The sequence below is a fragment of the Trichechus manatus genome, unplaced genomic scaffold (assembly GCF_000243295.1).
Source record: "Trichechus manatus latirostris isolate Lorelei unplaced genomic scaffold, TriManLat1.0 scaffold00001, whole genome shotgun sequence".
Lineage (NCBI taxonomy): Eukaryota > Metazoa > Chordata > Mammalia > Sirenia > Trichechidae > Trichechus > Trichechus manatus.
This window is the reverse complement of record NW_004443937.1, coordinates 19,123,093-19,149,854: the sequence shown is the minus strand read 5'-3', so window position 1 is coordinate 19,149,854 and position 26,762 is coordinate 19,123,093. Positions and strand designations below refer to the sequence as shown.

Sequence of the window (26,762 nt, the reverse complement as noted above, 5' to 3'; positions counted from 1 at the left end):
TCCCAGAGCATATGAAATCTTACCTTGTTTGTGAGTGAGCTCCAGGACGAGCCAATCTGAGCTATCCATACCCTCCACCTTGTCATCTACCCACCTTTTCCAAAAACAGCACCATGTCCATGGAAACCAGCCGAGTCTGCAGCGAGCCTGGCTCAGTGACTACCCTGCTGGTGCAGAGGGCCCCCAGGAAGCTGGGAAACTCTCTAAGAGTTCTAAGAATAAAATAAGGAGCTATAAGACATTCAGACCTGGAGGACGTAGACAGGCAAGTCCACGGTGAGGACGGGACGGAGCAGGGGAGGCTGCAAGCTGAGTGCAAGTGGCAAGACTCCTTCACCTGAGGGATCGTCCTAGGGAAGCAACAATGAAAACATCTTTCACATGCTTATTACATAGAGAATGGCAACATTTCCATCTTTGCTAGAGAATCCTCTTTCCTGTGGCACCAAACAGAACTAGCCCCACCCAGACAGTCCAGGTGAAGAAGCAGGCCCAAGGACTGAGCCGGGCACTGAACTTTCCACCATCCTGCTCATCCATCCTCCCTAGACTCCTCTCTGGGAACTCTCCAGTGCACCCATGTCACCTCACACTCCAAACTCCTCCCGTCAGTCCTGATCCCCATTTCTTGCTAGGGCTGCTTCTGCATCCCTCTCGGGCTGCCCAACCCTCCCCAAGTGCCAAGCCTCTGCCCACAGGTGCTCTCCAGGAGCCCCCTCTGTGCCAGCCACCTCACAGGAGAGCTGGGAGGGACCAGAGCAGATTGAGGGTGCCCAGTGGGGGCCAGGCTACCTACCAGGTGCTTAGGCATCTAATTAAGAAAATGGGTACTATCTGGCACCTGGCTAGCTGTAATCTGCAAGTCCAGCCAGTTCACAACCCATTACTGCAACATCATCTTAGGCTCATATCTCTCACTCCTTCCACAGCCTCAAGAACCTTCCATGCGTCAAGCACTGAACACTATCATTCCCATCTTGTAGTGATAAAACAGGGGCCCAGGGTAGTTAAGTAACATGCCCAAGATTGCACTAGCTGGTTAGGGGCAGATAAAGGACTCAAACCCAGGTTTCTCTGACATCAAAGTTTTCATCTTTAATTGGATACCTCTTAAAAAATATTCCCTTCCCAACCAGCTCCTTTTCTACCCATGGCACCAGCTTTCTTCCAGCGTCTGTTTCAAAACCTCTGATCCTTCCTGACCACTTCTGATTTGCAAACTGTGGCCATGCTCAGAAGCTCCATGCTCAGAGGTCACTGACTGGCCCCTTTCCCTCCCTATTCACTGCCCCTACCTTGGGAGGTCCTGTATCTCTTCATAAGCTTTGAGCTACTGCTGGTCCCAAGCCTGGAGAAAGGACAGGTTTTCCTGTTCCCCTCTGCAGGCAAATCTTCCTCAGTCCCCTGCCTCCACCAAATACTCACAAGGGCCTCTCATTTTATACGTGAGCAAGAGCACCTTGTTGTGTTGCTCTTCTAAGGCCTCCCCACGCCCCCTCACCAACTGACCCTCCCTCACCCCACTGCCAAGCCTCTGGCCTTGCTGGTCCCCCTGACCTGTCTGCATCCTGCCTCTTCACAGCCAGTCAGCCCATTCCCTTCATGAATGCTCCCAAACTGTAGGCCCACTGATCTCCCCTCTAACTTTCCCTCCAAGTATCACAATCAGCCAGCTCAGCATGCAGACATGCTCAGCTAGCTATGATTCTGCCTTCCCAGCTAAACAGTAATCCAGGGCCCAGGTAGCCAGGAGTACGGGACACGCTAGATAAAGAGGTAGCACATCACTGGGCCAGTCACAGCCATGTTCATACTCAGCTTAAAATCACTTCTCTCCCAAAATCCCTCCAAATTCTTTTACTTCCCCATTCCGGCCACTAAAAATGAAACTGAAAATTAAGGTGCACGTGGGGCCATTGAAGAAATGGTTGCAAGGCAGGCACCTGCTGGCCGGACACAGCAGGGTTTGAGACACAGTGGCCCTGTCCCTGAGGGGCTCTGTTTGGTGGGGGAAGAAAGCACCTTCAATAGAGCACAACAAAGGCAACCACTCCGGTGGGGGGGAAGCAGTGCCCAGGGCACAGGGGAAGGGGTGACCAATGCGCCTGAGTAAGTGAATAAAGGCTTGGCAGGGAGTCAGTGAGCCAGGGTTCTGGGGCTGGGCCGGGGCAGTGTGCTGCCAGGAGTCTGTATGGCCAGACAAGAGCGCTAGGGCTTTCTGTGGCCAATCCAGGAACAGCTATGACCAGCACTTCATCCAGAAGCCAAACAGATGCAGGAGAGGGCCATGAGCCCATCCACATTTTAGGAAAGTAACTCAGAGGAGTGGAAGGTACACTGCACTGGGGGAAAGCCAGACACAGAGACGATGGTGTAGACCAAATAAAGGCAGAAGTCTGGACAAATGCAGTGTCACAGGGCAGGAAACAGGGAGAGGTAGGGCTATGAAGAGGTTTAGGATGTAAAACAGGACTTGGGGACTGTTCAGACGTGGGGGGTGGGGGGTGGGTGGTGACAAGGCAGTCAGCTGAGATAAGGGGCATCAGGAGGCAGGCCTTGTGGGAAGCTGACGGTACCAGGGCTGAGGGGAGTGGGCCGCAGGGGACTAGTCTGCACCACTCCTGCCTACCCTGGCCTGCCTCCAGTGTCTGCAGACTGCCTCCCCCAGGTCCCTGGCTCTTACCTGCAGTAGCTGGACCTGAACGCACCGCACCCCGGCTGCTGGCTCTGGTCCCGTCAGGCCTCCACTTGGCACCACAACATCTCCACACAGCCAACTGCCCTGGCTTGCATGGAAGTGAGGACTGATTTTCTCACCTTTTATTTTTCTTTGAGCAGGCCCTGAGGATCCTAAAATGAAACAGACAAACCAACACATATACTATCTACTGGTCAGGGCCCTGCCCTTATTGCGGTCACACTACAGAAAGACAATCTACACTGCGTGATTCTGCACAGACCAGCAAAACTGGTCTTAAAACTGCTCAACAGGAATAACCACAAGGTAAGAGGTAAAAACAAAACAATTTTAAAACATCCAGGATTTTGATTAGACAATTTAAAAAATGTATGATACCTATCATTCAGACAAGCAGTCATCAGACCCAAGCTGCCCATTTCTGGAGGGCAGAGGCTCTTCCTTAACCCTCTAACTCAGCAGCTGCTGGCACCCAGGACATTCAGTCACTGGTACGACCAACCACACTGAGCAACAGCACCATGGAGAGGAAGACAGGGAGGTGGCAGAAGGCCATCAAATCCCACTCCTATTCAACTCAGAGGCATGCTAAAGAGCTATCAAATCCTTCAGAATGTTTTTGTCCAGTTTCCTTTTTAAAAAATAACCACGTCACTGGTTTTATAAAAATATACTTTTATTAAAATGAAGTAAAAGAAAGAAAAATCCTAGCACCCAGATATAACCACATTAGCACTAGGAGGCACTGGAGCCGCCGAAAGTAGCAGCTCAGAACAGGTGCTGTAGAGTCAAGTCATGGCTCCACCACCTACTCTGCTATGTGACCATGGGCAATAACTTAACCTCTGTTCTCTACCTGTAAAATGGGAATAACATCCTCTACATCATAAAGCTGTTGGGAGGATTAAATAAGTAAATGTGTCAACAGTGCCTGGCTGACAGAAACTCAAAAGCCATTTTAGCTTTTGTTGTTGCTCTGTCCAGATGCCCCTGGACACATACATACAAATACACTGATAATTTTACAAGCTGTCTAGCATACAAGATATTTTTCATAAAAATATTACATTTAATTTTGTTCAATTTAACAAGTGATAAAGAAACTGAAAGACTTGTTAAGTTTCTGAAAAATATTTCTTCCTAAGAATTTCTAATTGTGACAACATTAGAACAAAAAGAGAAACTAAAAACTGTAGTCTTAGATCTTTCTTATGGAGAGGAAGTCAAGGCGATATAAAGAAATAACCGACTGGTTTAAACTTAGAAAAACAGGGGTATATATTAAGGTAACAACAAAGGAAACTAACAATCTTACACATCAAAATACAAAACAAGGAATATATCCTAAAGAAATAAGAGCCGCCACACGAATAGATACATGCATACCCATGTTTGCTGCAGCACTGTTCATGATAGCAAAAAGATGGCCCATCAATGGACGAATGGATAAAAAAATTATGGTATATTCACACAATGGAATACTACACAATGATAAAGAACAACAATGAATCTGTGAAACATCCTATAACATGGAAGAATCTGGAGGACATTATGATGAGTGAATCTGATCAGTCATAGAAGGACACATATTGTATAAGACCACTAACATAAGAACTGAAGAAAAAGTTTAAACACAGAAGAAAACATTCTTTGATGGTTAAGAGGGTGGAGAGGGAGGGTGAGGGTTATTCACTAACTAGATAGTAAACAAGAATTATCTTAGGTGACGAAAAGGACAGAACACACTACAGGGGAAGTCAGCACAGCTGGACTAAACCAAAACTAAGAAGTTTCCTGTATACAACCAAACATTTTGAGGGACAGAGTAGCAGGGGCGGAGGTCTGGGGACCATGCTTTCAGGGGACATCCAGGTGAATTCTTAATAACAAAGCTTATTAAGAAAATGTTCTGCATCCTACTTTGGTGAGTAGCATCTGGGGTCTTAAAAGCTAGTGAGCCGCCATCTAAAATGCATCAATTGGTCTCAACCCACCTGGAGTAAAGGAGAATGAAGAACACCAAAGATGCTAGGAAAGTATTAGCCCAAAAGACAGAAAGGGCTACATAAACCAGAGACTCCATCATCCAGAGACCAGAACTAGATGGTGTCCAGCTACCACCAATGACCGCCCTGACAGGGAACACAACAGAGACTCTCTAATGGAGCAGGAGAAAGGTGGAGTGCAGAACTCAAATTCTAGTAAAAAGATCAGACTTAATGGTCTGACTAAGACTGGAGGAATCCCCGAAAGTACTGCCCCTGGACTCTCTGTCAACCCAAAACTAAAACCACTCCCGAGGGCAACTCTTCAGACAAAGATTAGACTGGACTATGGGACATAAAATGATACTCATGAAGAGTGTGCTTCTTAGCTCAGGTAGATATATGAGATTAAATAGGCAGCTTCTGTCTGGAGGTGAGATAAGAAGGCAGAGAGGGTCAGCAGCTGGTTGAACGGACATGGGAAATCAGGGGTGGAAAGGAGGAGTGTGCTGTCACAGTATAGGGAGAGTAATTAGGGTCACTTAACGATGTATGTATAAATTTTCATATGAGAGACTAACTTGAATCGTAAACTTTCACTTAAACTACAATAAAAAAAAAAAAACAAGAAAAAGAGACCCAGCAAATACAAAATCAACAACGAAAATACATTAAAAAAGCTCAGTACAGAAAATTAAGTGGAAAAAATAAACTATTAACAACACACCAAAAAAGACATCATAATGACAGCACTAAACTCATACCTATCAATAATTATGCTGAATGTAAATAGACTAAATGCACCAATAAAGAGACAGAGAGTGGCAGACTGGATAAAAAAACACGATCCATCTACATGCTGTCTACAAAAAGACACATCTTAGCCTTAAAGACACAAACAAACTAAAACTCAAAGGATGGAAAAAAATGTATCAAGCAAACAACCCTCAAAACAGAGCAGGAGTGGCAATATTAACCTCCGACAAAATAGACTTTAAAGTAAAATCCACCACAAAGGATAAGGAAGGACACTATAGAATGATTAAATGGTCAATAAATAATCAAAGAACATAACCATAATAAATATTTACGCACTCAACAACAGGGCTCCAAAATACATAAAACAAACTCTACCAGCATTGAAAAGAGAGATAGACAGCTCCATAATAATAGTAGGAGACTTCAACACACCATTTTCAGTGAAGGACAGAACATCCAGAAAGAAGCTCAACAAAGACATGGAAGATCTAAATGCCACAATCAACCAACTTGATCTCATGGACATAAACCGAACACTCCACCCAACAGCAGCCAAGCATACTTTCTCTTCCAATGCACATGGAACATTCTCCAGATGAGACCACATATTAAGCCACAAAGCAAGCCTTAACAGAATCCAAAGCATCAAAATATTACAAAGCATCTTTTCTGACCATAAAGCCATAAAAGTAGAAATCAATAACAGAAAACGCAAGGTAAAAAAAACAAATATATGGAAACTGAACAACACCTTGCTCAAAAACTACTTGGTTATAGAAGAAATTAAGGACGGAATAAAGAAATTCACAGAATCAAATGAGTATGAAAACACATCCTACCTGAACCTTTAGGACACAGCAAAGGCAGTGCTCAGAGGTCAGTTTACAGCAACAAATGCACATATCCAAAGCAAAGAAAGGGCCAAAATCAAAACATTAACCCTACAACTGGAACAAGTTGAAAGAGAGCAGCAAAAGAAGTCCTCGGGCATCAGAAGAAAGGAAATAATAAGAATAAGAGCTCAATTAAATGAAATAGAGAACAGAAAATCTAAGAGTTAACAAGACCAAAAGCTGGTTGTTTGAAAAGATCAACATAATCAATAAACAACTGGCGAAATGGACAAAAGAAAAACAGGAGAGGAAGCAAATAACCCAAATAAGAAATGAGATGGGCGATATCACAACAGACTCAACTGAAATTAAAAGAATCATAACAGAATACTATGAAAAATTGTACTCAAACAAATTTGAAAACCTAGAGGAAATTTCTAGAAACTCACTACCTACCTAAACTAACACAAACAGAGGTAGAACAAGTAAATAAACCTATAACAAAAGAAGAGATTGAAAAGATAATTTAAAAACTTCCAACAGAAAAAGCCCTGGCCCTGACAGTTTCAACGGAGAATTCTACCAAACTTTCAGAGAAGAGTTAACACTACTACTACTAACAGTATTTCAGAGCACAGAAATGGATGGAATACTCCCAAACTCATTCTATGAAGCCAGCATAACCCTGATACCAAAACCAGATAAAGACACCACAAAAAAAAGAATATTACTGACCAGTATCCCTCATGAACATTAAAGACGCAAAAATCCTCAATAAAATTCTAGTCAATAGAAGTCAGCAACATATCAAAAAAATAATTCACCATGACCAAGTGGGATTTATACCTGGTATGCAGGGATGGTTCAACTTAGAAAAACAATCAATGTAATCCATCACATTAATAAAACAAAAGACAAGAACCACATGGTCTTATCAATCAATGCAGAAAAGGCATCTGACAAAGTCCAACACCCATTCATGATAAAAACTCTCAACAAAATAGGAATAGAAGGGAAATTCCTCAACACTATTAAGGGCATTTTTACAAAGCCAACAGCCAACATCATCCTAAACAGAAAGAGTTTGAAAGCATTCCCACTGAGAAAGGGAACCAGACAAGGATGCCCTTTATCACTACTCTTATTCAACATTGTGCTGGAGGTCCTAGCCAGAGCAATTAGGCTAGAAAAAGAAATAAAGGGCATCCAAATTGGTAAGGAAGAAGTAAAAGTATCTCTATTTGCAGATGATATGATTTTACACACAGAAAACCCTTAAGAATCCACAAGAAAACTACTGTAACTAATAGAAGATTTTAGCAAAGTATCGGGATACACGATAAACATATTAAAATCAGCTGGATTCCTCTACACCAACAAAGACAGCTTCCAAGAGGAAATCACCAGATTAATACCATTAACAATAGCCCCTAAGAAGATAAAATACTTAGGAATAATCTAACCAGAAACGTAAAAGATCTATACAACGAAAACTACAAGACGCTACTGCCAAGAAACCAAGAGGCCTGCGTAAGTAGAATAACATACCTTGCTCATGAATAGGAAGACTCAACATTGTGAAAATACCAATTCTACCCAACGCGATCTACGATACAATGCAATCCTGATCTAAATTCCAATGTCATGCTTTTAATGAGATGGAGAAACAACTCACCAACTTCATTTGGAAAGGGAAGAGGCCCCAGATAAGTAAAGCATTACTCAAGAAGAAGAACAAAGTGGGAGGCCTCGCACTACCTGATTTTAGAACCTATTATACTGCCACGGTAGTCAAAACAGCCTGGTATTGGTACAACAACAGATACGTAGACCAATGGAACAGAATTGAGAATCCAGACATAAATTCATCCACCTATGAGCAGCTGATATTTAACAAAGGCCCAAAGTCCATTAATTGGGGAAAGGACAGTCTCTTTAACAAATGATGCTGGTATAACTGGATATCCATCTGCAAAAAACTGAAACAAGACCAATATCTCACACCATGCACAAAAAGTAACTCAAAATGGATCAAAGACCTAAATATAGAATCAAAAATGATAAAGATCATGAAAGAAAAAACAGGGATAAGACTAGGAGCCCTAATACATGGCATAAAGAGAACACAAAACACAAGTAACAATGCACAAACACCAGAAGAGAAACTAGATAACTGGGAGCTCCTAAAAATCAAACACTTATGCTCATCCAAAGACTTTACCAGAAGAGTCAAAAGACAACCTACAGACTGGGAAAAACTTATTGGCTACAACAAATCCGATTAGGGTCTACTCTGAAAAATCTACAAGATACTGCAAAACCTCAACAAAAAAAGGACAAATAACCCAATTAAAAAGTGGGCAAAGGCAAAAAAATGGGCAAAGGATATGAACAGGCACTTCACCAGAGAAGACATCCAGGTGGCTAACAAACACATGAGGAAATGCTCATGATCATTAGCCATTAGAGAAATGCAAATCCAAACTATAATGAGATACCATCTCACCCCCACAAGGCTAGCATTAAATCAAAAACAAAAAAAAAGCAAAGTAATAAATGTTGGAGAGATTGTGGAGAGACTAGAACACTTATACACTGTTGGTGGGAACGTAAAAATGGTACAATCGCTTTGGAAATCAATTTGGAACTTCCTTAAAAGCTAGAAATAGAAGTACCATACGATCTAGCAATCCCACTCCTTGGAATATATCCCAGAGAAATAAGAGCCATCACACGAATAGATATATGCACACCCATGTTCACTGCAGCACTGTTCATGACAGGAACAAGATGGAAACAACCTAGGTGTTTTTAATGGACCAACGGATAAACAAATTATGGCATATTCACACAATGGAATACTTCACAACTATAAAGAACAACGATGAATCCGTGAAACATCTTATAACATGGAGGAATCTGGAAGGCATCATGCTGAGTTAATTTAGTCACAAAAGGACAAATATTGTATAAGACCACTATCATAAAAACTCAAGAAAAGGTTTAAACACAGAAGAAAACGTTGATGGTTACGAGGGTGGGGAAGGAGTGAGAAAGGTATTCACTAACTAGAAAGCAGACAAGAATTATCTTAGGTGAAGGGAAGGGCAGCACACATTACAGAGGAAGTCAGCACAGCTGGACTAAACTAAAAGCTAAGAAGTTTCCTGAATACAACCAAATACTCTGAGGGACAGAGTAGCAGGGGCGGGGCCTGGGGACCATGCTTTCAGAGGACATCTAGGTCAACTGGCATAATAAAGTTTTTTAAGAAAATATTCTGCATCCCACTTTGGTGAGTGGCGTCTGGGGTCTTAAAAGCTAGCGAGTGGCCATCTAAGATGCATCAATTGGTCCCAACCTACCCGGAGCAAAGGAGAATGAAGAACACCAAAGACACAAGGAAAATATTAGCCCAAGAGACAGAAAAGAACACATAAACCAGAGCCTTCATCAGCCTGAGACCAGAAGAACTAGATGGTGCCCGGCTACCACCAATGACCGCCCTGACACGGAACACAAAAGAGTCCCTGACAGAGCAGGAGAAAAATGGGGTGCAGAACTCAAATTCTAGCAAAGAGACCAGACTTAATGGTCTGACTGAGACTGGAGGGACCCCAGAACTCTGTTAGCCCAGAACTGAAACCATTCCCAAAGCCAACTCTTCAGACAAAGATCAGACTGGACTATGGGACATAAAATGATACTTGTGAAGAGAGTGCTTCTTAGCTCAAGTAGATCCATGAGACTAAATGGGCAGCTCCTGTCTGGAGGCAAGATGAGAAGGCAAAAAGGGACAGGAGTTGGTTAAATGGACATGGGAGATCCGGGGTAGAAAGGAGTGTGGTGTTACATTATAGGGAGAGCAGCTAGAATCACACAGCAATGTGTGTATAAATTTTTGTATGAAAAACTGACTTGAACTGTAAACTTGCACTTAAAGCACAATAAAAAAATTAAAAAAAAAAAAAAGAATTTCTAATTGATTTAAAGTTAAGGAAGTAAGACAAAAAACCTGAAGAGGCTGGGTCCTCTGTCTGGGCCTGTTTGTGCTCTAAGGCTTCCATTTCGATAGGCACAGGCAGCTCTGCTGCAGAAGATGCACTAGTTGTTGCTGCAGTTGCATTGACTTCAAGGTGTCAGTGGGAACGTTGGTGTGAGGTCCTACTCCCTGCAGCCACTTCTAGTGAGAACCACACTACTTTTCAGCATGACTTTTTCTGTTCCTTGGACCCTGCTCATCTCAGGGGTGGTTGGAGTTCACTATCACACAGCACCCCAGTATCTCTCCAGTCCTGCGTGTCCTGACAGCGTTCATACGATGACTGTCTGCTGCTTTCCTACTCAGCAGACAGCCTGGCTGCACACGTAAAATCCTGGGGCCACACTCCCTGACCCTCAGCCCTTTGTGGACCCAGCTCTGTTTGGCACTGTGCATTCCTGGGGACAGCCTGCCATCTTCTCCCTGTTGAATGACTCGTTTCCACCTGGTCGTCTGCAATTCCTACCCAGCATGTCTGCTGTCAGGTGTCCTCACTGCAGGGATGTGCAGTTCCATTACAGTTTTGATACTTCCTTTTTGATCCCATTTGTTGGGTTCTCTGCTTCAGGGAAACCAATAATCCTCACGGTGAAGTCTCTCTGACTGTTCTCCATGCCTACTTCCTCCTTTTTCATTGCTCTAATCGCATTCAGAATGCAGAACAGGGCTGGGTAAGGGTGAGGTGGGCAAGGCACATGGGGTACGACTTTTACTCCCTCTTCTCCAACAGTTGGAGATTTTACATCATGTCCTATTCTCCTTGAACTTGTACACTATTCCACTCACCTCCAGATTTACCTTAGCACATCTATACGCTTTAAAGTATTTTATCACCCAAGCACATTTCCTGCAATAAAAATATGTACATAAATTAAAATTTTATTTATTTAAATTTCCTATATGCTTGCTGGAGTCCCTGTATGGTGCAAACAGTTAACGCGTTTAGCTGCTAACTGAAAGACTGGAGGTTCGAGTCCACCCAGAAGACTCCGAAAAAAAGCCTGGCAATGCACTTGCAAAAAATCAGCCATTGAAAACCTTATGGAGCACAGTTCTACACTGACACACATGGGGTTGTCACAAGTTGGTCAACTAGTATATGCCTTGTTAGAATTTTTCTTCTGGATTGAGTTACCATTCCAATTATTAGTGATCCGAAACCAATCAAAACAACAAAATACACAAGAAACTTTGACAGATAACTACAAAACATTAAAAGTAAAAATACTGCTGATGACAAGTGGGGTGGGCAGACTGGTCTCCCCAGTTATTCATGCATCTGTGTGTAAATCCAAATTACTGCTAGAATTCAACACGGGGAGCATACACTTTTGCCAACTAAAAATACATTTGTAAAAAACGGTACGGTGTGCGTTAAATATCTCATCACAACCTTGGAGCTGCAGACATGGCTTGTTCAATTTCAGGAAGCATCTGCCCCAGGCAACTGGCCCAGCCAGTGCTTGGCCAAGTAGTTCCCCATCACAGCACACTTGTTCGGGATAAAAACTGACTTCGCTTTTTAATTCAGATTTACACACTGAAACGTGTTTCTAGGAATATTACAAAACCACTGAGGAATAAATTAAGAAAAGTCATCAAATAACACATCTTTCTAGGTAACTGTTAAAAGCAGTCAAGATTTAAATGATATAGATCTAATATTACCTATTTTTCTGATAAAAACAAGATAAACCACTGTGCCATTTCACATTATTTATTTTGTAATAATGCAACGTCAAGTACGTAGGTTAAGCCGTAAGTTATCTATGAAGTTACAAATGTAATCAAAGTATTGTATCCCTTCACTAAATGTGACAAGTATGCATGCCATTCAACCATGGGAAAATGAAGTGAGACTCATGTGTGAAAAACCAGGAATAATTCTACTAATTTTGCTAGACATTGTGATTATACTTTTCCTTTATACTTAATGAAAAATAGTATTTTTGTTCATAGGATGTAGAGGCCATTAATTTTATAACAGAAAATAAGATAAACTTTAGAATTAATATTTCATTATATATAAATTTATTTTAATCTACAGGTTTAATCCAATGTCTCTGAAAATCTGGTAGCCCTGCAAACACTGTAGTTACATGTAAAAGAATCGTCACCACTAACTTGTACTGCTTTCACATCAGAAGGTATTTTCCTTTCCAGAAAATAACTCATTCTGGGGCTGCAAAGTCAACAGCTGATTAGAACTGCTTACGTTCATATACCTGAGCACTTGCTTTCAGGGCACGCTTTTCTCAAACGCGATGCATTCTTAGACAAGAGCAGAGGGTTGGAAAAGGTTGAAGACTTTAAACAAAAACTGTCAACACTCCTATATCCCCCTCTACAATATGTCTCAATTCAGGACATCTCAAACTTCACCGTTAGAAAAAGTCCTGCACAAGAGAACACTGGCTACAATGCCTCCTGGTACTTTTTGATGCCTTAATCTATTAAAAGACACTTCCCTGAAACCAGTATTTTGAATCAACTCGAGGTTTGGGGCTCTTGAAGATTATTTTGTTTTCACAGCCTACAGCAATGCTCCATGGTAAAAGTCAGTTTGGCTGGGCAATCTATCTTTTGTTTGTTTGTAAAGGAGAGGGACAACTGTGAGAGGAATGACAGGAGGGAGTTCCTGCAGAACACCTGGACTGAAACACGCCTTCTCAGGCAATTTACTTCTAGGAAAGGTCACACATGAAGATAAGGGTCTGAAAGTTGGCTCCTTCAAAACAATCCATGCCTGCACCCCCAAAAGGTCTTCTCATACTCCCAAGGGTACTGGAACCCAAGGTGAAGGCCGCCCATAGGCACCAGGGGAAGAAGGCGGTGTGTGAAGGACAGGAAGAGGAGGGGGCCTGGGCCCCACAGGGCATGGCTGAGCTGCCCCTCAGCCCTGGGCAGTCATCACCTAGACTCCTGGCTCAAGAGGGAAAAAAAACCTTTACCTGTTAAAGCCACTGGGGAAGAGTGTTCTGTTACATGAGCCCAAATATACATCTTGCCATGTGCTAATGCGTCATGAACATTTAAGGTGGCTAAAAATTAACTATTTACTTCCTGAGTTAATGAAGCAAGTATGTTTATCTACGATGTCTAAAGGCATGCAAAGACAAAACAAAAGGTCTACGTACTGAATCCTCACGATGACCACAAAGCCCCAGTCATCACTAGTTACAGATGCATGGCAACATGACCATCTAATTAATAAACCAACCAGAAGAAAAATAAGTAGTTTCCTTCTCTCTGTGGAAATCCACAAACCTTTACATGGCAAGGTAATCTTCATACTGAACTGAATTTTGCTTCAACATTGTCAACATTTATCTAAAACACTTACTGTACTAGATAACTTTAAGGCATGGGGGAAGAAGTAACTCCAACCAGCAAGAAAGTTTCTGAAGATAATAAATCTAAAAAGATAACCTTATTTGTATATACCTGAGACTTAAAGCAGAGACACAGACACAAGTACATGAATGTTCACTGCAGCACTATTCACAACAGCCAAAAGGTAGAAACAACCCAAACATCCACCAACAGATGAATGGATAAACAAAATGTGATATATACATACAATGAAATATTACTTAGCCATAAAGAGAAATGAAATCCTGATACATGCTACAACATGGATAAACTTCAAAAACATGCTGAGTGAAATAAATTCAATCGCAAACAGACAAACACTGTATGATCTCACCTATATGAAATATCTAGAATAGGCAAATGCAGAAAGAACAGGGTTTATTAGTGGTTACCAGCGGTGGGGGGAAATCATTGTTTAGGAAGCACTGAATTTCTGTTTACGGTGATGGAAAACCCAGCAATGGACACTGGTGATGATTGTACAACACAACTAATATAAATTAGGTCAATAAATTGTACACACGAAAAACGCTGAATAAATGTTGTGCTATATATATATGCAATAATAAAAATGTTTAAAAAAAGATAATCCTATTTGCGTATTAAATTGCAAAGCAGTCGAGATCCCAGAGCCTAGAGCTGGACTGTGTGGGTCCAAGGAAACCCTGGTGGCATAATGGTTAAGAGCTACATCTGCTAACCAAAAGGTCAGCAGTTTGAATCCACCAGCTGCTCCCTGGAAACCATATGGGGCGGTTCTACTCTGTTCTATAGGGACGCTACGAGTCGGAATCGACTCAGTGGCAACAGGTTTGGTTTTTTTTTGGTGCGGGTTCAAACTCCAGGGTCACTGGTCATGTGACTTATCTGTAAAACTAAGGGAGAACAGTGCCTTCATCTCACAGAGCTATCGTGAGAATCAACTGAGGCAAACAGCACAGAGCTTGGCACACACACAACAGCACCATGGTGACGGCTGACCACCAGGCCCATCATCCTTACCCTGGGAAGGATATAAGGAAAGATGACAGGATGTTAACACTACAGCCCTGTTCTCCAAGCCACTGTCGCAGAAGCCTCTCCCTTTCCCCAGCTGATATGTAGGGAGATCTTGATCATTTTGGAATCACCTGGACTTTCTCTACCAGGACTCCTCATGTGAACCACAGAACACAGAAAATCATCTGGGTGACAATTTTTACAACTGTCCCAGGATGGGAGATTTGACTCATTACATAGAATGGATACTGGAAGGCACTGGGGCTTAATTCCCTCACAGGACCCTGTAAATTCCTGATGCATTTTGCGCCACACAGCTATTAGAATATAATGTATCAACCTACACATTTGTGAGGAAAAATCTTCATGTTACTAATAGCAAAAAGAGATAAAATAATGTCTCGTTTTTATAAAATAATATGTGTAGTTTATACACATAGGAAAATGTTTAACATCAAAAGGTTAAAAGTGGTTTTCTCTGGGTGGTGGAACTGCAAGTGAAAGTGTATACGGAATACAAACTGATTTTTTCCAGAGTACGCCAGGATGACCAGAACCATTTACGGACCGCTCCCTCCTCGCCCCGATGACTTGAGAAGCACTGCTCTCACACGTCTCCTGTCTCATCTCACGTTTACACTGCTGCAGCTCCACTCTGTCCGAGTCAGCAGGGCAGGTCCCCCACCCGTTATTTCTCACTCAATTCTTCCAGATGAACTTAAAACTGACAGGTTTTATTTTTCTGTTAAGTTCCTTTGGGATTTCAAGGAAGTGAGTAAAATAGCAAAATTACTGAGAACTAGATGTTTCCACCCAAGTATACAGCATGTTTGTTGTTAGTGATCCTGAGATATTTTATTACTTTTATCACTATTATGAATGAGATGTATTATTCATAATTTCTTCTGATTATTCTAACAGAAAAGCTAATTTAGTATATCCTTATTTCTACTTGTGTCAACGCCTGGGTTTTCTAAGCCTAATAATCACAACTACAAACAATCATCCATTCCTCCTTCCTATCTGCTAACCTATTTTTCTCTAAAACCTCCATAAAGTGTCAAATATTATTGCATGACGGGCTTTGTTGCCTTTCCTGACTGTAATGAGAATGTTTCCAGAGTCTTTCCACTGAAAATAATGTTGACTGTGAGTCAGATTTGCTCTCTATTATTAGGGAAATTTCTTTGGTTCCTAGTTGATTAGGGTTTGCAATGTTTTTAAAGTCAGCAATGGATGCCACATTTTATCAACTGCCTTTTCGGCATTTGTGAAGATAATACAGTTCTCCTCTGACCTTCTGATGGTAGATTTTGCTGACAGATGACCTCACTCTGAGTCACTCAAAACCCTGGACAAGCCCTCCTTGTCCTGGAGGCAAAGTGCCAGCATTCCACTCACCTTCCACATCGGCTCCCCACGCTGGAGGTGAGATGCTCGATGAAGGCTCTCGGCCAGTCTGCCTCAGGCTCAACTCCTGGTTGTCACACTCTCGCTACATACCAAAAGCCAAAAGCTGTCAAGTTGAATTCTAACTCACAGTGACCCATAAGACAGAGAAGACCACCCCGTGGGGTTTCCAAAGGTATATATCTTTCTGGAAGCAGACTGCCACATCTTTCTATCGTGGAGCAGCTGGTGGGTTCTAATCATCGACATTTTGGTTAGCAGCCAAGTGCTTAACCACTGCATCACCAGGGCTCCTTCTCTAGCTACACAGCTCCTGCAGTCAAATCAATCTCTCCATGCCACAGGTTCCTCTTCCGGAAAATAAAGACATTAGCAGCTACACCTCATAGGGTTGTTGTGAGTGCTAAATGAGGCCATCAATGTAAGGAGCTTAGAACAATGCTGCTACACAATAAGCCTTAAAATGTTAGAGATCACACTTTTGTCAGGTTTCAGTACTAGGGTTATGCTAACTACATAAATTTAACAACTTTTTTGTAAAACTTGTTCAGTGACTGGTGGTCTGCTCAGGTGTTATAGGTCATCCAACAAGTACTTACTGAAGCCTCACTAGGTGTAAGCGCTGGGCTACGATGGTGAACAGACACCCACCTTATTATGGAGCCTACTGCTGCTGGCTAGTGATCCAAGTCCAGGTATGTATGTTTTTCAGGGACATATAAACAAACGTAAAACCAAAATGCAATGTGACACCTGCTAGGATGAGTATGGGTACCCTGGGAACACAAAAGGGCCACTGGCAGGAGGGCGTGAGCAAGGTCTGGGACACCAAGGTGGCTGTAACATTTCACTGCCCTTGGGAAGCTGTTAGTGGAGGGGATATTAGACACAGGAACACTCCAGGTATTTCAAACAGAGGAATTCCATGCAGAAAACTAGTTACACATATGGTAGTACACACAAGGTCAAACATCCAGAGATTCACATAGCAGGAGCCACTACTTCTCAGCCCCCAGGGCTCAAAGGGTAAGGGGAGGTGGTGTCACCAGAGTCCAGAAGAAGGACAGTTCACAGGAAGCCAGAACTACAACAGGGCTGCCCAGCAAGAACTGGACCACAGAACAGACATAGCCATTATCATAAAACTCTCGCCAAAGGAGAGAGAGAGAGACAGACACACATAGAGAGGCTGATCCTGGCTTCCTTCCTTGTTCCTCCTAATCTCCTATAGTCAATGCCTCCCACTGGCCCAACATAGCTGGAAGCCAGCTGACACAGCACCTGGGAAACATAAGTGTGCAAGGATCTGCAAATACAATGGTCATGACAGCAGAGGAGGGAAGGACGAGTTTATTAATTCACAGAGAGGATGAACAGGAACTCTCGGAGTGACAAGGGTAGGTACAAGGGGACCGTAGCTCAGTGCTGCTACAATGACAGGACCCGAGGCTCCAGGGGTTAGCAAAGCCAGTTTGAAAGCAGGAATTCTGTCCTATAGATCAGTGGTTCTGACCTCTGTCAGGTGAACTACAAAGGGTCAGGGTCTGAAGCCACATACACACAAAGCCCTAGCATTACTTTATTCTGCACCAACAAAATGTGAAATGAATGTATGAAGCAGATGTAACGAACAAAATCTACATTTAGTTAAACATATCACTGACCACTGAATCTTTTTAGTCAGCCTATAATAGGTATTCTACAAGAATTCTTGCACAGAATCGTCACAACAACCCTCAAAGCCAGGCCCCATTACTGTCCCCGCTATACAGAAGAGGACACAGAGGCAAAGAGAGGGAACAGCTTGCCTGAGGCCATTACAGCCACAGAAGCCAGACCATGGCCCACATTCCTACTCTACAATACTGCTGTGAATCACTCTACACTGCCTCTCAGAAGCATCCTCACTGAGAATTTTCTCATTAAATCAGTACTGAAATCACAGCTACTGTATGTGGTGAGAAGCTGATTCAACTTTTTTGTGTTCAATACAAGTCCTCATCCTCGAAGCGGTCAGAAACCTGGTACAGATGGCTAGGAGTCAGTGCAGAATCCTAAGCAGGGTTCCAGATGGGGTGTCATCTTCAGTCCTGCTGACAGCAGTGTGCAAGAGGCTGAAGGGGCAACAGAAGGACCTGCAGAGAAACAGGAGTTTGCCCAGCAGACAACACGGGCATTGGGACGTGTGTTCCAAGCAGAGGAAACAGCGTAAGAAACAACCAGGAAGGCACACAAGTCCACAGAAACAGAGCACACCTGCACTGTGTGCCCCAAGAGGGAAACAACACACAGCCTGGGATCTGACCATGGATGGAAATCCTTTACAGCCACAGGACATCAGCTGCTACCAAGCACCCTTTACCCACTTCAGAAGACCCCTGCCTATCTCAGCACTAAAAGCTTTAGTTAGGGACCAGCGGCAATCTGAACCCTGAGTGAGAGGTGGCCTGTCTCCACAGCAACGGCAGCCCTGCAGCCACCAGGGGTCCGCAGAGGCTGAGGTGCTGACGAGGAGCTGTCCACAAGCAACTGCTCTCCACTCCTAACCTTCCAGGATCCTAACCTTGAATACACGGAGTTCACCAGTGAAGAGGAAAATATGGACAGCTAGAGCAAAATCATTCTGTAACGTAAAGAAAGGGAAAAACAAAGAGTCTGGCAGAGCCTGCAATTCTTTTCCCTCCCCCAACTGAGAGCCCCTCAGCACCCTAGCACCTTGTGAAAAGTCCCCTTAGGGGATTCTGATACACACTTCCCTCCACAGCCCCCAGGGCAGCGCTTCTCAAACGGTGGTCCAGAGCCCACCCGTCCAGACCCATCTGGGTGCTTCCTGCTCCCAAGGTCACAAACTACTGCTTCGGGGTCTGATGTTTTAAAAATTCAAGTTTTTAAATTTGAATGTGTTACCAGAATTCTCTTCTAGTAGAAATGTGTTAAAACTGCGACAATTCCCAGTTTACCACGTTTCTGCGCAGCCTGGCCAGTGCCACCACCATTTGCAGGGCCTCCACTCCCCTTCTGTCCACCAGCCCTCAGGACCAGTTCTGCTCTCCCACCTTAGTCACAGGGAGAAAGGGGAGTCACTGGTCACTCAGATGCCCAGACTTTTGTTTCAATCCAATCACTTAATAAAACATTTACGCTGCGTCCCTCCTCGACTGTACAACACCCACTGACCAGTGGCACCAAGCACAGCAGTCTGAGCTCATCCTCCCCTGCGTTGGAGAATCCAGGTCACCTCAGCGCTACCCAGTCATACTGGTGAGAGACTCTTCTTCCCCACTGCTTCTCCCTCCTTCCCCTCCCCCTTCTCCACTGCTCTCTCCTTCCCCACTCCCCAGCTATGGGAAGGGGAACTGATTCTAGATCAGACTCCTTTACAGAGCAGAACAACTGAGGATCCTCACAGGAAGTCTTATAAGGCTATCCTTAACACCCAGGTACCACTCAAGAAATCTTTAGCTAATGTATTCTGTCCCAGTTTTTCTTTCTCACACTATTTAAACAGGGGCTTTAATGTTAACTTTTCATTCACACAATTAATGTATTTTCAAATATAAAAAATAAATGATTATTAAAAAAATCAATCATCTTAACACTAAGAACCACTATCCACGCACTGATAATATGTTCTACCAGTTTTGTTTCTATGCAAATACATTCACAAAGGACATTTTGGCTCTGAACGTTTAACTAGAAACAGTTCTGCACTGAACAGCAGCTGACACACTGTACCTGGGCAGAGATCCCTGGACATTTCCTTGAGATGAATTCCAAAGACATGTAATTGCAAGAATGAACATTAGGCACTTTTCTTAGTTTTTCAGAACATTTTAACAAATGGCCCTCCAGAAATGTCACAGTGGATTTCCAGCAAAGCTCTTATCAGCAAGGCATGAGAACGTGTCCCCATTCACTTCAGCCAGTGCAGGGTCTTCATCCCACCTGCAGGCCCAACCATGCTCCACTCTGACCTTGGAGGATGCCGCCATTCATGCCCAGCAGTGTCTTCTGTGGAGTGCTTGCTCATCCCGTTACCCACTGTTCCACAGAACATTCACCTTTCTTACCAGCTTCTGCTTTCTTGTCATGTTAAGCTGTTTTTGGCCAGTCAGAAATAACGTTGACAGATCCATTGGTGTTTTCTTCTCTGTGGCTGATGCCTCTCCTGTCAGCCTGCGAGGCCATCTGCTTCCCCCAGGGCACTCGGCCAGTTACAGTGACACTGAGAAATCATGCACCCTCTGGGCTCAGTGGCCCAACTGTAACGGGTCACTCACAATACTAGTATCTACCTCACAGGGTTGTTGTGCAGACTAAATGACTTAATACGTGGAAAGCACACAGAATAAACAAAAACAAAAAACCCACTGCCGTCAAGTTGATTCCGACTCACAGCGACCCTGGAGGACAGAGTAGAACTACTCCGTAGGGTTTCCAAGGAGCAGCTGGTGGATTCACACTGCCAGTCTTTTGGTTAGCAGCCAAACACTTAACCACTGCGCCACCAGGGCTCCACATAGAACACCACAAAGGAAATATAAGCACTGGCTATTATTACAGCTTTTTATACTTTTTAAAACCCTGAGACCTTTATTCTTTATTCTGCACGGCATTTTAATACATCTCCCCCCACAAAAGTCTAACATTTATTTGCCAATTAGCCCCCATTTGCCAATAATTTGGAGACCACCTTTACCACGTACAGAAGATAAACGTGCTCTTCGGTTTCTGGTTCAGGGTTGTGAGGCACCAGGACTACCACAGTATCTTTAACCGTGGTAGCCTTGTGCTAGTTTAATAACTACAGTGCAAATCCCCTCTGCTATTTTCTCAATGCCTTCCTAGGATTCTTGCCTGAAAGTTCTTCCACAATTTTTCTGAAAACCTCTTAGGAATTTCAAATGGAACTGCATTAAAATACTTTGGGAAGAAATAGCATTTTTGTAGTAATTTCTTTTCCCTCCTATTATCCCACATTTACTCTGTCAGCAGATCTTGTTGGTTCTATCTTCAAGGCAGATTCAGCATTGCCCACTTCTCACCACCACTAACCCACTCTCATGTCTTGCCTGGATGACAGCAATGAATGCCTAACTATTCTCCTTATTTCCTCCCTTGCTACCTTACAGTTTATTTTCCAAAAGAGCAACTGGAACGATCCTTTGAAAATTATCAGGTCATGTTTCTAATTATGGATAGGGCTTACTAGCCGAAAAGTTGGCGGTTCGAACCCACCCAGAAGTGCCTTGGAAGACAGGCCTGGCAATCTGCTTCCAAAAGGTCACAGCCTTGAAAAACCTATGGAGCAGTTCTACCCTGCAACACAAGGGGCCACCACTGAGTTGGAAATAACAACAACGTTTTCCTACCAGGCTCCAAGTAGCAGCCAAGGCCCTGACAATGACCCACAAGGTTCTATATGACCTGGCTTCCCATCCCCTCCGATCTCTTCCTAAAATTCTCCCCTTGACTTAATCCACTCCAGTAACAATGGCCTCCCTGCTTTTCCTCGAACCACTGATTGTTCCCTTTGCCCGGAAAGCTCTTTCCTCTAGATACAAACATGGTTCCCTTTATCATTTGTTTCAGGTCTCTGCGCAGGTGTTACTTTCTCTGAAGCTGTCCTGTCTATCCTACTTAAAGCTGCAAATTGTCACAGACCTCTTTCCTTGTTTTTTCCTCATCGCATTAATAATCTGATTTACTCTATTCTTCTTGTTTTGGCAGGTTTCTCACCCCCACCGTGAGAAGGCAGGCAGAGGTGACTGCCTGTTCTGTCCATCAGCACGTCCGGAACCCAGCAGAGCGCCTGCACTGCAGGAGGCACTCACAGAACGTAGAGGAGTCGTCGTCCCGGCCAGAGCACTGACTCTTCTGTCTCTCACGCAGGTTTTGGGGTTTCCTCCATTTAGTTCCTGTCCACTTGCTGCCAACCAAAAAGGTCAGGAGTTCAAATCCACCAGCTGCTCCTTGGAAACGCTATGAGAGAAGTTCTACTCTGTTCTATAGGGTCACTATGAGTCAGAATCAACTTGATGGCAACGGGTTTCTGGTTTTTGTTTTTTTTTTTTTGTATTGCGGCCATGTAGGACAACTCCAGATAGTATACATTTATTTTGTAACTGGCCACTTAAATATCTCCTAATTTATAGTCATTTTTCAACCAATTCTTTTGGGTTTTCTAATAAACAGTCAAATCTCCTCTATTATTACTTGTCTCCTCCCTACCGTATTTTTCTTGGTTTATTTCAATGGCAAAAACCTCCAGAACAATGTTAAATAACAAAGATAACAATGGTGATAAAAGTAATCCCTATGTAATTCCTAGATGCGCATACAGAATGTCTTTGATAGTTCACTATGGAGGTGGTTTGGGTTACAGGATCTTTACTACATCCGGGGGTGCCTTTATATGAATATCAATTTTTTAAAAATTAAATACATGATCTGTTAAGAAAATAATAAAGTTCTTCATTGACCTATTATTGTGATATAAAACTATATTTTCCCTTGGCTGATTTTAATGTGTATTCTTTCACTGTAATAAACCATACCATGAGTATAACTAACAACTTACATTGTGTTCTGTGAGTCAGTCTAGAGAATTATCGAATCTAAGGGTGGCCTTTGGGGCCCTCAAACTTGCAGCTGGTGTGAGAAATAAGGGTGGTCTTGGGGACCCCCCAAACCTCAAAGTATCTTCCTCAAAGTAAGTATATATTAATTACAAAGGGAAAAATAATAACTTTATAGTGGAAAAATCTGGCAGACAACACCTTAACCAAGTGACCAAAGTTAACACAGGTAGTAATAAACCATGTTGACACCCTGTACCCTGCTATGATGCGAAGACAAGGGCATATCACTCTGGTTCCAAAAACTCCATAAGCCCAGTGTAATCATGAGAAAACATCAGACAAACCCTGAGGGGCATGCTACAAAACAACTAACCGCTACTTTTCAATACTGTCATGAACAACATCAAAAGACTGAGAAGCTGACTGACACAGAGGAGACTAAAGAGATACAACAATGTGGGATCCTGGACTGGATCCTGGAACAGAAAAAGAACACTGGTGAAAACAAGGTCCAATCCAAAGGTCCAATCCAGCTAACAGTGAAATCAACAGTGTTAATTTCTTAATTTTGATAAATGTACTATAATTACCTAAGATGTTAACATTAGGGGAAGCAGGGTGAAGGGTATCACAATGGGACGATACAAATTAAAATCAGCCAAGGGAAGAGGGCACACAGGGCAGAGCCAGGAGAGCTCCTAGTGTGAAGCTTCCAGTTGTCCTCTCCCAGTGGAGCTGTGACAGGGCTAACTTCTCCCAACCACCACGTATGACAATAGGCATGGAGTATCCCCAGCCAGGGAAGCAATTTTTCCCAAGTCTAAAATTATCTCCAAATAAAAGGTCAGGCGGAAAAACACAGTTGTCCTGAAGGGCTTTGGAAAAGAGACTGTGGACCTATACTTACATTCCTCTACTGTTCAGATGGCTACAGTACTTCAAGAGGGTTTTTCAAAGAGGAGATAAGGGTGGCAAAATAGAAGCCTTCATACTTCCAAGAAAATTTGTCTACTACCTTCACATATGAAGGCTAGATATTTGACAAATACCAGATTTACATTTCCCTTAAAACACTGTAAAATGTCTAAATCAATGAGTATATGAAAATACTTTGATCACCACTGAAGGATGCCAAGAAACCAACTCATTATTCGGAAAATGGAATGATTAAAACATTTACCCCGACATTTCTGTATGGACTGTACCTCAGGGTATGAGAAGTTTCTCTTTACAGAAGCATTCTAGCTAATAAATGAAACAGGAATGACAGAATTAGACTATCTTTTTCTTCAAACTCTGAAGAATAGATTTACTCACTGATCTTCAATGGCTGCTCAACACAGAAAAACAGATCATCAGACCTCAGGTGCCTCCTGAAAGAATACACCACCACCTAGGAGGGGGTTTGGCTACTGCCACAAAAGAGAATCAAAGCCTCAAGATTTAATTTCTAATTTATAGGAAACAGTAAGACAAAGAAACATGTTAGAACTACACCACAGTGATGCAATCAGCAAAATCCAGATTAGCAAATCTGACAGAAAACAAACCACCAGTGTCTTCTTCAACAACTATATTTCAAGGAAAAAGAAGGGAAAGATGGAGGGAGAAACCTGTAGATTTAAGAGAGATGAAAGAAACTTACCAGCCTGGGCGGGGCCAAGATGGCAGAGTAGTCAGACACTTTCGGGGGTCCCACTTACAACAAAGACTCGAAAAAACAACTAAATAGATTATATATGACAATCTAGGAGCCCTGAACATCAAAGGCAAAGTTGAGGAATCAGACTGAGTGGCAGAGGGAGGGAAACACGGTTCGGAAGCAGCGACGAGGTGCCAGACCTGACTCAGTGGTAGCTGGAGCTCTTCAAGCCGGATCAGACTGTGGCACAGTGAGGAAACCAGCAGTGCTCGGGAGGCATTTTCCGCATCGGGAGAGACCCAGCAGCAGAGGGTCTACTCAGCCATCCAGAACGAGTGAGAAGCAGCCCTCGATCAGCAAAAGATAAGTACTTGCATCTGGTCTACCACGAGGATCAAAGACACACCCCTTTGGGTAAAACCCTTCTCTCATTTACCTCCCTGCTCTGCACTGGGTCCGGACGGCTTCAGCACCTGCCGAGTCCCGAGCTGGAAGTAGGACCCGTCATGTGCCCCGAGCCATTCTCCCGGCCTTGAAGAGGGAACAAATTAACAAACTGGGGAAAAAATAATCTGCTGGCCCCCCAAAGCCAGGAACTCAGGGTAGGCACAGCTCCTTTGCCTAGGCACAGGCATAAGGGGTCCACGGACTTTAAGCGCCTTTCCCCCTGCATAGACTTGTGGGGGCCCTTTCAGCAGCGTAAGCCTTCATTACCACAGTACAACAGAGTATATACCTGAAGTCTAACTTCAACCGTTTCACCTGTGAAGTGGCATGTTCGTGACATTTGACACTGCTCTACTCATTAAGCAGAGTTTTCACCTACCCACATCAGGGGCCTGAGGACTGGCGCCTCCACCCACGCCACCTAGCCACCTGTGACAGGGGCCCAAGAATAAGAGGTACCCCCCAGTCTTTACAGCCAACAGCACTGGGTGCTCATAGTCTGGCTGCAAAACCCACCCACCTACGCGCTCTAGGGAACAGGGACACACTTTCTGCCTGGACACTCGGGGACAGCTATCAGCCCCCAGTGTGTGTCCCCCAGCTGCAGCCAGATGCCTGTGCCTACACCGATCACCCATGCCTCTCACTGTAGGTGAGAACCTTCACCACACACTTGGTGGCCAACTACCTAGACACCTGAGCTGAATCCAAATCGGAGGAGTGGGCAGACTCCTGGGCTTACATACTTACTGGCAGGTCTGGCCACCTGGTGGCAGGACGTTGAACCTGCAGGGGTGCTGGTGATCGGCTAGCTCACATGAGCAGCCTCTTTGGGCATATCAGAACAAAACAAAACAAGAAGCTAGGATACAGTAAGCAAACATAAATACAATAACTTATTGATGGCTTGGAGACAGCAGTCAATATCAAATCACATAAACAGTCAGAACATGATGGCTTCAGCAAGCTCCCAAAATAAAGAATCAAAGAATTTTCTGGAGGAAGACAATTTCTTGGAATTACTGGAGGCAGAATACAAAAGATTAATATACAGAACTCTTCAAGAGATCAGGAAGGAGATTCAACAAAATACAGACCATGTAATAGAGGAACTTAGGAAGATTAGACAAGAGCATAATGACAAATTTAACAGGCTGTAAGAATCTATAGACAGACAGCAATCAGAAATGTAGAAGATCAACAAAAAAATTTCAGAATTGTCTGACAACTCAACAGAGTCAGAGAAGCAAAACTGAGGCAATGGAAGCCAGAATCAGTGACAATGAAGATAAACCACTTAACACCAATTTATTTGAGGAAAAATCAGATAAAAGGATTTACAAAAATGAAGAAACCCTAAGAATTATGTGGGACTCCATCAAGAGAAATAACCTACGAGTGACTGGAGTACCAGAACAGGAGGGGTTAGCAGAAAATACAGAGAGAATTGTTGAAGATTTGCTGGCAGAAAACTTCCCTGATATCATGAAAGATGACAAGATATCTATCCAAGATGCTCATCGAACCCCACATAAGGCAGATCCCAAAAGAAAGTCACCAAGACATATTATAATCAAACTTGCCAAAAACAAAGAAAAAGAGAGAATTATAAGAGCGGCTAGGGATAAACAAAAAGTCATCTACAAAGGAGAGTCAATAAGAATAAGCTCAGACTACTCAGCAGAAACCATGCAGGCAAGATGCAATGGCATGACATATGTAAAGCCTTGAAGGAAAAAAAATGCCAGCCAATGTGGGGACCATGGTCTCCGGGAACATCTAGCTCAATTGGCATAACAGCTTATAAAGACAATGCTCTACATTCTAACTTAGTGAGTAGTGTGTGGGGTCTTAAAAGCCTGTAAGCAGCCATCTAAGATACTCCACTGGTCTCATCCCTTCGGGAGCAAGGGAAAATGAAGAGAACAGGATACAAGGAAAAGATTAGTCCGAAGGACTAATTGTCCACAGCTACCAAGGCCTCCACCGGACTG

At 43.3% G+C, this 26,762-nt stretch overlaps 1 protein-coding gene across 3 annotated transcripts in view; it reads right to left on the bottom strand.

The window, feature by feature from the left end:
- The window catches only part of ZXDC (ZXD family zinc finger C), a 63,903-nt gene that overhangs the window by 3,206 nt on the left and 33,935 nt on the right, over positions 1-26,762 (bottom strand). For all 3 annotated transcript variants that reach the window (XM_004368407.2, XM_023725669.1, XM_023725648.1), the window contains 2 exons: positions 2,684-2,850; positions 249-350 (listed from right to left, as the gene is read on the bottom strand). In XM_004368407.2, coding sequence (XP_004368464.1) covers positions 249-350; positions 2,684-2,850 — 269 coding nt within the window. The remainder of the gene's footprint in view (positions 1-248; positions 351-2,683; positions 2,851-26,762) is intronic.